The 12,076-nt window shown below is 39.0% G+C and overlaps 2 protein-coding genes across 2 annotated transcripts; one reads left to right on the top strand and one right to left on the bottom strand.

Moving 5' to 3' along the window:
* Positions 1–972: 972 nt before the first annotated feature.
* On the bottom strand, positions 973–5,876 carry LOC115028409 (uncharacterized). The gene is made up of 2 exons (XM_029462191.1): positions 5,680–5,876; positions 973–2,507 (listed from the first exon to the last, which is right to left on the bottom strand). The coding sequence occupies exon 2, from the start codon at positions 2,340–2,342 to the stop codon at positions 1,605–1,607; it is 738 nt and encodes a 245-aa protein (XP_029318051.1). The 5' UTR covers positions 2,343–2,507; positions 5,680–5,876; the 3' UTR covers positions 973–1,604.
* Positions 5,877–7,192: 1,316 nt separating this feature from the next.
* On the top strand, positions 7,193–11,999 carry atp6v1e1b (ATPase H+ transporting V1 subunit E1b). The gene is made up of 10 exons (XM_029462192.1): positions 7,193–7,319; positions 7,441–7,502; positions 8,548–8,613; positions 9,297–9,406; positions 9,643–9,709; positions 9,792–9,881; positions 10,067–10,135; positions 10,334–10,428; positions 10,582–10,669; positions 11,284–11,999. Exons 2-10 carry the CDS (start codon positions 7,470–7,472, stop codon positions 11,344–11,346), a joined length of 681 nt encoding a protein of 226 aa, XP_029318052.1. The 5' UTR covers positions 7,193–7,319; positions 7,441–7,469; the 3' UTR covers positions 11,347–11,999.
* The last annotated feature ends 77 nt before the right edge of the window (positions 12,000–12,076 follow it).

Raw genomic sequence — 12,076 nt, 5'->3', positions numbered from 1 at the left:
AACAAATGTAATCTCTTTTCACTTTCGCTCACGTCACACTTGTGTTCTATCAGATATGAATCCCATTGTTGTTGTTAAATGACACGATGCTAACACACTAAACTATGATGCTGCACTTGGTAAACATTACACCTGCTGTCTTCTATTGTTTATATTGAGTTCTTTTTTAACTCAGGTCAATCCTATTCTGATAAACCTAAATTAAACAATTTATTGTGTGCGTGTGTGTGTGTGTGTGTGTGTGTGTGTGTGAGAGAGATTCATGTTTGTCTATGAAGGTGATCTAGTATGCTGCAGCTTTATCTTTCCAAACAAAGAAGCACTTTCCTTCCTCTTCTCAATTCAATAGCTGCGTGCGTGTCGACAGCGAGGTGGGAACGGCAGGCTAACCGCAGCACAGTCAACCCCATTGTTCTTCTTTATTTACTGGCACTCGATGAAAATCAAGAAGTGTCAACGCCGATGGTGTATAATTAGTCTATCAAGTTAAATGCTGATGTGACCGCAGAGTTATAATCATTATCTATGAGATCATGTTCGTGTCCTGAGTGGGAACACCAGGAGGAAAAGATGCACATGGTCAGTCAGACTGCTTAACGGTGTTTCTGCTGTTTGTTGATTTTAAGTGAAGTGCTCTATTCTTTTACTGTGAAAACATACAGAACTTTTTTCTTTTGCCTTATCCATAGGATGCACTACATTTCAGAGGCAAATATTGAACTTTTGAACTTCACTTTGCAGATTCAGAATTATAATAATCAACAAATAAATAAGGAATTATTATTATTATAGGTTAAGATAACATCCATTGCTCTCCAGAGGGAAAGTATTTCAGAACAAAGTACCTTTACAAGCTGCTACATTAGCGGTGAACACATTAATTCACAACTTTACTGTACAAGTATTGTGTTATTGCGATCTGAGTATTTATTCCATCACTGGTGAATTCATATAAATGTGTTAGGCTTAACATATATTAACTTCTATTCTGCAGACCACTCGCCAACATTCACACACTGATGGCAAAGCTTCCAACATCTATTTAAAATATAATAATATGTCAGTGTTGTGTTCACAGTTTAGTTATGCTGCCCCCTAGTGGCCAAACAAAGCAGTACTTGCAGGTTTAAAGGCTCACTCAATGCTCTCTTGCTGTTCATTTCTTATATGCAACACAGATGCATGCAGATGAACTGTAAAGGTATATATTGGCTGAACATAGGAGCAGTTATCTGTGCAAAGTCTAGAGAGTAACATGATGCAGCTGGAAGAGGAACGGGTGTCTAATTGAATCCCTCATGTTTGTTTCTGGTGACGTAATAAGAGACACAATCAAAACATTTCAAGTTTTAGGATTCTTTAAAATTCTACCTTTACATGATTTTACATTCCAGGTTGACATTTTAGAGATCAGAGATCGATTGTATACAGAAAAACAAAGGCCATGAGCTGAGGTAGCACAAAACGAATCCGCAAAATCTAATTAATGTGTCTAATAATAATTACAATACAAAGAGTGTGAAAGAGAGTCAAATCCAGAATTCAGAGCGTTAAGTGGAATATTTTCATTTGGAATAGATTCAAAAACTTTGGGTGAATCTAGATTACTTTCTGCAGTAGGCCACAGCACCATAAGCCACTACTCCCACAACAGCAACTAAAGCAGCGCCTCCACACAGCAGCTCAGTGGAGCTCAGAGGTTTGGTAGTCTTGGGAGCAGCGGGCTGCGGTGGCTCCGGCTTTTCTGGTGCTGCTTGAGAAGCTTTGACTGAATGTTCCTCCGCATCCGACAGGGGAATCTGCGAGAATTTTAGTTGCTCAAGACTCTTTGACAGAGGCTCTGCTGCCACCCGTGTGAGGAAAGAAGGAGGGTGGAGCCCCTGAGTGGAGTACAGCTCATCAGCTTCAGCGGTTGTGGTTGAAGGGACCGGGGTGGACGTCGTGGAGGGGGGATCAAACCTGACGATAGGCAGAGGAGGCAGCGCCATCGGGGGAACCACTAGCATGAACCCCGCAGGCTTCTTCTTGTGAGGCTCCTCTGCTGACACCAGGAGCTCCTCAGTTTCTGGGGCGTGGAGGTCCTTCTCCTCCTGCCTGAGCTCAACCAGCTCCCTCTCCCCGCCTAAAACACTCAACACGCTCGTTTGCAGCTCCTCGTCATCCTCCTCCTCTTCCTCTGTTCTCCTCGCCCCCTCCTCTTTCTCTGCCTCCTCGAGCATCTCGGCCTCCTCTCGCTCCAGGTGGACCATGTCGGAGATGGAGCAGTGGTTCTCCTCTCCACCCAGGATCGCCTCGTCGTTGCTGTCCAGGCTCTTGGTGTCCTCTGGGTCCATGTCACCCATCGTGGACCAGGACTCTGCCAGCAGGCTCTCACTCTGCCAGGCTCCGGGGCTCTCTGTCAGAGGCAGAGCAGCAGAGCTAAGGCTGAGGGAACCAGCCTCCCCGCCTCCTCCATCCCCCCTGCTGGACTCGACTGGGGCCTTTTCCTCCAGAATGAAGACCAGCTGCTGCAGAGACAAAATGGAGAACTTCAGAGCGGGAAGTACAATTATAAGGTACTTGTAGTTTACTTAAGGGGACAGTGTGTGGGATTTGGCGGCATCTAGCATTGTGTTTGCAGATTGCAACCAACTGAGTACCCCTCCGCTCACCCCTCCTTTTACAAGACTGTGATACGGAGCCAAAATCGTGGTAACGCCGTGGTATATTTCAGGACCTTCGTCTCGCTCAGAGGCCATCCTTACCATAATTCTACTTTAGGAGCAACAAAATTCAGGCGACGGCTGACATTACCTCAGTTTAACAAGCGTGTCTGAGAACTATCTTATCTTAAAAATGCAAAAGGCCCAATCTAGAGCCAGTGTTACGTTTGTCCGTTCTGAGCTACTGCAGCAACATAGCAGACTGTGTGAAGATGTGTAGGCATGAAGGGCTCATTCAAAGGTAATAAGTGATTAAACACTAATGAAAACATAGTTTAGAATATTCTATATGTCATGTCACGTGACTCAAGTCCAAATAATCTCTGGCTTTGGTTGTAGCATCATAAAAGACATTGTGGCAGACATCAATGCACGACAGGACATGGACAACCCAACACATAGACTGCACCAATTTCCACCAGGATTGTCAGAATAGCATAAATATTTCTACACATGTGTTGAAATAACGATCTGCAACATGCTTATTTCAACAGCAGTGACGTCAGTTGGAAAAAGTTGCTCACTGGCTGCTCTGTATTGCAGCAGCTCTGACTATCTATAGCCTCGACCTGCATATCTTACTATGTTTAGGCACTATATACATCTCCATCTGTCACCCAAGAGTGGAAGCTATTCCAGGGATTTCACATGACGTGAGAATCGGACTAGAGTAGGAACATAACATGGTGAGTGACATATTATTCATTATGTCTGAAACAGTCCAACCGTCATTCTTAACAATACTTTGATGTTAACATTTAATCTCAACTGTATGAAATGATCATTTCTGATTAAGAATACCACTGTAATGGATTGAATCACACTCAAGGTGACCCTCTTCACCCCTTGTGTCACGTCTCAGTTTTGATTGCAGGAACTATTCGCCCTCATGCCGGCCCAGAATAGATACTTTTGCTCTTCACTGTGTTTTCTCTGGTTTCAGTTCTCTTAACGGGGCTCTGCAGTCTGAGCACGGAGGTGTTAGAGATGTCTAGATTGGTTTTGTATTATATCTACATTTGTAAGAACCCGTATCTTAAATCTGGCAGACTTTCTGACTCATTGATCAGTATTTTATTGGCTTTTATTGAGTTTATATCGTGACTTTGTTGTTGTAAATATTGCTGACATGATATTTTATTATATTTAGAATATGATAATTAGTTTCTTTTAGATAATAATAATAAATTAACAATTATTTGGTCATTTAAAAAAGTTTTTTTAGTGATTAAAGAGAGATGCATTAATGTCCTTTTAATTTCTGTGAAACTAAAATAAATGCATGTAAGCAGAGAGCCCCGCTTAACGAGGACACATCCTTTAACAGCCTCTCCAGGGTTTGAATTTCAGTTACCTTTGCACCCAACGTTACAGTAAGTTGTGAATCCAAATTCTACGTACTGTGGGCTAAACTAATAGTTGTAATCAGTGCAGAAGCTGCAGCCAGAGGTGAAATGTAAACGTCATTCATTACGGGTAGTGCTGTATTTCTTTTAAAAAGAGACAATAACGAGGCACCCTGGTGGTGTAACGGTTGGGGTGCATGCTGAGTCCCTTCTTCAATTCTGGCCTGGGACCTTTTTTGGATACGTCAATAAATATAGAACATCTAGATCCTCGGTTTGGGACACAATAAGGAGTCGCAACAACTTAACATAATACATAATATAGTGTTGTTGGACATTTCTTTTGTTTTTAATGTCAAATGGTCTAAAAATAATGGAAATGATACAACAAGAGAAGAGCTCACAGCTCATAGAAATGTCATATTACCGGATTTTGGATGGTTTAATGGATGATACAGATTTGGGAAACACTGATCTAGACTGCGTCGGGATATAACTGCAAACATATACGATCTTCTTTTCTTCTTTAGTTCCTTCACATTCTCTTAAAAAACTATGTTTGACTTAATCCTAATCCTATTAATACATGTTCTCACAGACAGATGTGTATTACTTCACTGTTATTGCTTTAAACACATGCTACAACACACTATTTCTTCTGTGTTGCCTCAGAGGTTAAAGCAAACCCCCTTCCTTCCTGTTGCACAACCGTTTGGTTACTTTTTGTGCAATAAAACCGTTCGACTCTGAGTCTATCAGATGGACAAAATCAAATTAAATAAAGACTCATCAGGCCTTGAATAAACATTTCCGGTACACAGCGGCGCCCTAAAGAGAATCACCCGGTTATATATGCTCAGGTTTATTCAGCATTCAGATTTGGTGAATTTCTTTCTCATTCATAATCTGGATATTTTGTATGTTCTCATGCTTTCAAGTATAAAATCCTTCGTCGTATGACTCCTCCTCTTCCAGAGTGAGCAGACTGGAAGAGACGCCTCCCAGGCGTCACTGATTTAATGACCAATAGCTGCCATATTGTCTGAAGCGAGCTGTGTGCCCTGTAGACCTGAAACATTAAAGCTGGCCACACAAACATTTAAAACCCTTCGCTAACAGAGGCTTGTCTGTGTCCCTGCCTGCAAAGACACCAATGAACCCTTTCTACTCTGTGAACCCTTCTTTACTTACTGACCTACTTGAGTAATTGGATTTCCATTGATCCTATCCCAGCAATAACAGACTCATGGTGAAGTAAATGACCACGGAGGCTCAGGACACTGTTTCTGTGCTAATGTGTGGTGAAGACAGAGGGATATCAGATACAAAGAATTTACAAAAGGTCAACTTTCAATGTCAAAGTGGAAGAACTGGTTAAGACAAACCAGCCCTTCGTGCCAGTTTCTCGCCGGTGCAAGGTGAGATTTTGCCCTTCAAAACATCCAAGTGACCCGTAGTGACCCCTCTACATGTATACAGATAACACACTTAACAAAGCACGGCACGCAACGGAGAAATCAGATCACACTGTTCATTCAAGTCACAGTCTATCCATTCTTCTTTCTTTCTTCTGATTTCAGGCTTCGCTAAAAACCTTCAGCAATGTAAATAAAAACAACGTCCGAGCATACCTGCGTCCTCTTGGTGAAGGTGCTGAACGAGCTGCTAGGTGAGAAGCAGATGCTGGAGATCAGAGCGAGACGCGCATTCAGACACGAAGCCACAAAACAACAGATAGGCAGACATGCATGCTGTAGCTGGCACAGGACTAACAAGATGGACAAGCTGTGCAAAAGTCTCTCTCTCCCTCCCTCTGCCCCTCTCTCTCTCTCTCTCTCTCTCTCTCTCTCTCTCTCTTTCACCCACCCCACTACCCAAACCCATGACATAACAGTTGGCTGGAGAGCAGTCAGTGGTGACTTTGCTGTCTCTTCAGAATGAAAAAGATTATGAATAATGCAAATAAAAAGATGATTAGAATAAAACAGATGTTAGCCTGTGTGTTCACAGTCTCTGACAGATCAGCAGAGGTCAGTGGGTGAGCCTGTGGAGTTTCATGTTTACTGTCCAAACAGAAGATTATCAGTCAGTCCGTTGTGTGCTGCTGTGACACCGAGTGGAAAATGCATGCCAGACAAGGAGAAGAGCTATTTCTAAAGCTGAACTTTCCATATTCTACTTCCCTCTGCTGGTAAGATATGTTACAAGACTGGAAACTATGCCAGAAGGCTTTAGTATGCTACACCTGCACAGTACCAGCATGTATATAGTGTTGTATATATTGTTTCACAATTCAAACGCCTTTTGTGTCATATTAATATGCTTTGTTGGACCATTTGATTTTTTAATTGCTTTAAATGTTCTGTTATGTTCTCTGCTGTCTTTTGTTTTGGTTTCACTGTAAAACAATTTGGTGCGCTTTAAATAAAGTGAAGTAAAGAAAATGGGAATATATAGTCAAATCAAATTTTAGTTTGGAAATACAACGGCAACATTGTAATTTGTATTGGGAAATATTTTAGCAATGCAAAGCAAATTAAAGACCATAAAAAGTTTTAAGGGGTTTTGACCCAATCCCGTGGCTGTGTTACTTGATAATACAGATCTTTACTACCCCTACGACTACTAAACAAAGATAATTACTTAGACATTATTAAATACACTGTATATAAAGAATAATGGTCACTATAAAACTGAACATTTTACACCAAATTAAATTATATGAACACAAAAATACAGAATATATAGATAATACAACTATGCAAAACAATATAATATATATAATATAATATATGACTAAAATGATGATGAATTGTATTTTAATTTTATAGCTAAATTACAAAGTGATCTAGTGAAACACTAAACCCAAAACAAATTAAAACAAAAAGATTGTAAAAACTTGACAATCAAACACAGGAGGATAAAATGTATGTTAGTACATATATAGTATTGTAAATACATTAATTTAATTAATTATTAATTAAAACATATTGCTCAAAATCCTTCAGGAAAACAAAATACGTTTTTTTACTGTTAAATGTACATTTATGTATACATGTTTTTGCCAACACCATAAGACATTTTCATTTAGAAACATAATTTTCCTCTTTTCTACTTAAGGATAAACTCGTCTCTTATTCTCGCACCTGATTGGCTGCTCTGCCGGAAGTAAACATCATGTGACATCGCAAATCAGCTGATCCTTCGTAGACATCTTTACTAGTCACGACTGCGGCGATTTAATTCATACCTCCTCGTCTGTAATTTTCGGGTAAATAAACATCGATTTTAAGCTTTCATTGCATCGTTAAAATATACTTGTTGTCAATTATGGGTTGTTTTATTTCTCAGCTTTTTTAATTATTGTATTATTTTGTTATTTTTCCTCGCAGGCCTGCGCGGACCTCTGACAGCTGCAACCATGGCGCTCAGCGATGCCGATGTTCAGAAGCAGGTAATGAACCGATTTAACCTTCAACAATGTCACCATTCAACTGTTTCTCTTCGGTTACTGTGTCCCATTTAAAAACCGAAACATGTTTCTAGTAGCTGTGATACGTGTGTGTGTGTGTGTGCGCATGTGTGTGTGCATGTGTGTGTGTGTGGAGGAGAATGACATTGAGAGAGCTGCAGGAGGTTAGCATCGAAATAAACACCCAACAAAACCAGATGTTTCGTGCGTAAATATGCGCGTTATACCAAAATAAGCCAGTGTTGTGCTGGAAGTTATGGCTGATATATAGAGGGTCATATTTCCAAAATGATCACATGATGATCACATGATGAGGAACTAAGGAGTGAGTGATCCACTGTCTGGACACTTTAATGGGAAACACTGGAAATAACCTCCATAAGAGTGAAGGAGAAGCTGCAGAAGTCAACTGTACATGTGTTTGGGTCTGGTGTTAATCAGTGACACAATTAAACTAAGTGCATTTAAATAAGTACAAATTCGAGGTACTTGTGCTTAACTTGAGAATTTCCATTTTAAACTACTTCTTAAGCTAAATTAACTATTTAATCAGATTGCAAATGCATCTTCACAAAGCTGTTTTTCTGAGCTCACTAGTTGACTTGTTAGAGATATGTGGGACAGTGACGCTACACATGTATGATGATCTTATAGAATATGATGCATTGCTGTAGATTAAACTGTTTATCATTGTATAAAAGAGTTGAAATTAGCCCAACCGTAAACATCTACAGCAGTAAAATGCAACAATAATATTCATCCAAAAAGGATCTGAATACTTCTCCCCCCCCCCACTGGCAGAAATATTCCTCACCATAGTCATACATCAGGCAGGGGAGTCAGTTCACAGCAGGGGGAGGAATCATCTCTGGCTTTCATTAAGAGAGACGATCTGCAGGACTTAAAGTTCACACTTAAGAATGAATAGTGCTTTGTGATGAAGCTGTGTTGTTGTTGTAGATATATATCTCTTTGTTTTTTGTAATAAAGCTTCTTTGTCATTCATGTTTCTTCTTCCTGTCTACAGATCAAGCACATGATGGCCTTCATTGAACAGGAGGCCAATGAAAAGGCAGAAGAAATTGATGCAAAGGTAAAATATGTGCAGTAAAATCACACACTGCACAGATTAATTAGTCCTTTTTTTTTTAAATAAAGACATGACAGAGAAATGAGGGGCAAAGAAAAGCAAGAACAAAATCAGCCCTGTGAGAAATGATGGATTTTTATTTATATATATATATATATATATATATATATATATATATATATATTTATTTATTTTTATATATTTATTTATATTATATATATATATATATTTATATATATTATATATATATATATATATTTATTATTATTTATATATATATATTTATATTTATTATTATTATTTATATATATAATATTTATATTTATTATTATTATTTATATATTTATATTTATTATTATTATTTATATATATATATTTATATTTATATATATTATTATATATATATATTATTATTTATATATATTATTATATATTTGATATTTTAGTGACATTGTTGCTTTGTCTTCAACAATACTGACCATTAGTGTCTTATATTTTACATAAGAGAAAACAAAACTCCAAACATTTTTTTAAACTACACAACTTTTGTGAAACTTGCGTCTTTATTATCACAAATTAAACTCTGGTGTAGTGACCAGCAGCAGCAGAGTTAGTGTAAAGACGAACTGGTTATTGATCTTAATGATCACAACAACGGAAACGCAGAACTGTGTCTCCTCCTGCAGGCAGAAGAAGAGTTCAACATCGAGAAGGGTCGTCTGGTTCAAACTCAGAGGCTGAAGATAATGGAGTACTACGAGAAGAAAGAGAAGCAGATCGAGCAGCAGAAGAAAATGTGAGTCGAGGCGAGAAATCGCAGGACAAATCGAGTCCTTCCCGCCTTTTTTAAGAACAGAGAAACATCTGTACGTGTGACGCAGAGTTTCCGTGATTTTATTAAATCACTTTGTCCCACAATGACTCTTTTGTAAGCGCTCCCAAAACTGTCTCAATGGTTTCCGCACAATCAAAAATAATCCCACTTAGAAGTCTAAACAGACCCAATGTGTGTGTTATTTGTCAACTTAACAGTCAGATGTCAAACCTGATGAACCAGGCTCGACTGAAGGTTCTGAAGGCCCGGGATGATATGATCTCGGTAAGCCGCTTCATCACGCTGTCATATTTTATGTACAGAAGAGCGATGAATAGTGGAACTGATGCTGTATTTGTGCCTTCAGGAAATGCTGAATGAGGCCCGGCAGCGACTCTGTAACGTCGCAAAAGATCCAGCCAGGTATGCATCTCTGCTGGACGGATTGATCCTACAGGTGAGTTTATACTCTCCGCTACTTGATTCAACTCTGTGATCCTTTTGGAGACCGACAGGTGGATCTGTTACATCGATGACGGTGTTAAATAGTTAAAAACACCTGCTTGTCATTGGACTTCTATTATGAAGAGGCTTCGTTGATATTAAAAGCTGAGGTTTGATTTTGATAATCTTTCATATCAGGGATTGTATCAGCTTCTGGAAGCCAAAGTGACGATTCGCTGCCGTAAACAGGACGTGCAGATGATACAGGTGAGTAAATGAGCAAAGTGCACCTTCACGTTTATTTTTTATCCATTTCAGAATCAGATTTTTTCGGGTTTTAAGACAATTTACGGGAAGATAGAAATAAATTTACAGCTATAAATATATTCTAAGTCGAGTTGGGAAGCTCCTTTAAAATCAGCTGATATCTGAATCTAAATTGTGTTTTGACTCTTTGCCTTCCAGGCTTCCATCCAGAGGAATAATCCTGTGTATAAAGCAGCTGTGAAGTGCAGCATCGAGGTCCGCATCGACCAGGACAACTCCATCCCCCCCGACGTGTAAGCACCATCGCATTTTAACGCAGTATTTGTTGTTGTTCCTCGTCTCACACTTTACCTTTCTTATTGATCGTTCCGCCATCTTGGCTCGAGCAGAACTAAACACGTTGGATTTATTAATGGCCCATCCCTTGTTTTAATGTTTGTCTTCAGATCTGGAGGTGTTGAAATCTATAATGCGAACGGGAAGATCAAGGTGGCCAACACCCTGGAGAGCAGACTGGAACTCATGGCTCAGCAGGTAGGAAAATAATTCGACTTGTTTAAACGTGCGTCATAAACTCTCATAAAGTGTCATTTCTATCCGCTCTTTATTGATTTATTTTTAAATCCCCTTTTTTATTAATCTCTTGTTTGAAAAGGTTTTGTTCCTACGTGTTGATTTTGTTATTAGTTCAAAAGAATTCACAAGAAGTGCATTTAATAAACTAAATTTGACAGAAGTGAGATTACTGTGGCTTTAATATTACCCAACATTTCCTGCCAAAGACGCCTTAAATGACGTATTATTATTATTTATTTATTTTAAATGGTGTCTTTATTTTTGTCTTTTATTGTGAAGCACTTTGTGACGTCGGTTTTAAAAAGGAAGCTACATAAATAAAGATATTTTATTGACAATTATATTGTTTTATTCAGAGAATAGAAACAAATTACATCTTATATTTTGCAGTTTCCTCTTTTTCTTTGGACTTATGGTCATAAAACCAACAATTTAAATTTCACCTCAGACTTTTTTTTTACTATTTTCTGTAACTGCATTGACCAATCGATGACTCGAGAGTCGTTAGTTGCAGCCCTGCTAATAATAAACCGTGTGTGTGTGTGTGTGTGTGTGTGTGTGTGTGTTTGCAGATGATGCCTGAAATCCGAGTGGCGCTCTTCGGTGTCAACCCAAACCGCAAGTTTCTGGACTAAACTCTGCGTTCGGGGGAAAAACTCAAGTTTTTAGTTTTTATTTTGTCACATGAAAGACGTCATTCCTTTGTCTGTGAAACAAATTTCCGATGCAAAAGATGTTGTTGTGATGTATTGCTGTATTTTTCTGTGCATTAAGGGACATGATAGACGCTGCAGCTCAACATTACAGATGTGCATCGTGGGTACTGCACAGCTGTTTACTCTGCTGCTCCCCCTACGAGGGTCTCGGTTTACACTGATTGGTCAGGGACGACGGGGGCGTGCTGATTGGCTGGACGTTTAACACGGTGTCCTCTAATTCGATCATGACAGACACAGCATCCGTGTCACGGTTTCACTAACCTCTCCCCCACATATTATAAGTCGCATGGGGCATTGTGTTGCTATTGGATGTCTGCTCCAACCAATTACAGAGGAAATAAATGGCGTCCTAGAAGACCGACACCATACACACTTAATTTATTGATGTTTAAACGAGTGGGTGATATCATTCCAGAGGCTGCGCTGTATGTATATGAGGTTTCCTGATTAAATTATACGTATGTGTGGTTGTTGTTTTTGTTTCTTTGTTCTTTTTCTTTTTCTTTTTTGTCTCAAACTAAAGATGTTATATTGTGGAAATGTAAAACATAATAAAATATAAATCATTAGTATGACCTCTCTGCTCTTGTTAAGCTCAAACAATGTCAGTTTTATTTTGCAATCATGCTTCATTCATTAGTTTATC

The sequence above is a fragment of the Cottoperca gobio genome, chromosome 23 (genome assembly GCF_900634415.1).
Source record: "Cottoperca gobio chromosome 23, fCotGob3.1, whole genome shotgun sequence".
In the NCBI taxonomy this organism is placed as follows: Eukaryota; Metazoa; Chordata; class Actinopteri; order Perciformes; family Bovichtidae; genus Cottoperca; species Cottoperca gobio.
The sequence above is the reverse complement of the archived record's forward strand: the minus strand, read 5'-3'. Positions and strand labels throughout refer to the sequence as shown.

Excerpts from the sequence above, each read along its gene's own strand:
- LOC115028409 (XM_029462191.1), bottom strand. The coding sequence starts at position 2,342 with ATGGGTGACATGGACCCAGAGGACACCAAGAGCCTGGACAGCAACGAC.
- atp6v1e1b (XM_029462192.1), top strand. The coding sequence starts at position 7,470 with ATGGCGCTCAGCGATGCCGATGTTCAGAAGCAG. Across the intron at positions 8,614-9,296 it reads CAGAAGAAATTGATGCAAAG|GCAGAAGAAGAGTTCAACAT; the intron begins GTAAAATATGTG and ends CTCCTCCTGCAG. Across the intron at positions 9,407-9,642 it reads ATCGAGCAGCAGAAGAAAAT|TCAGATGTCAAACCTGATGA; the intron begins GTGAGTCGAGGC and ends TCAACTTAACAG.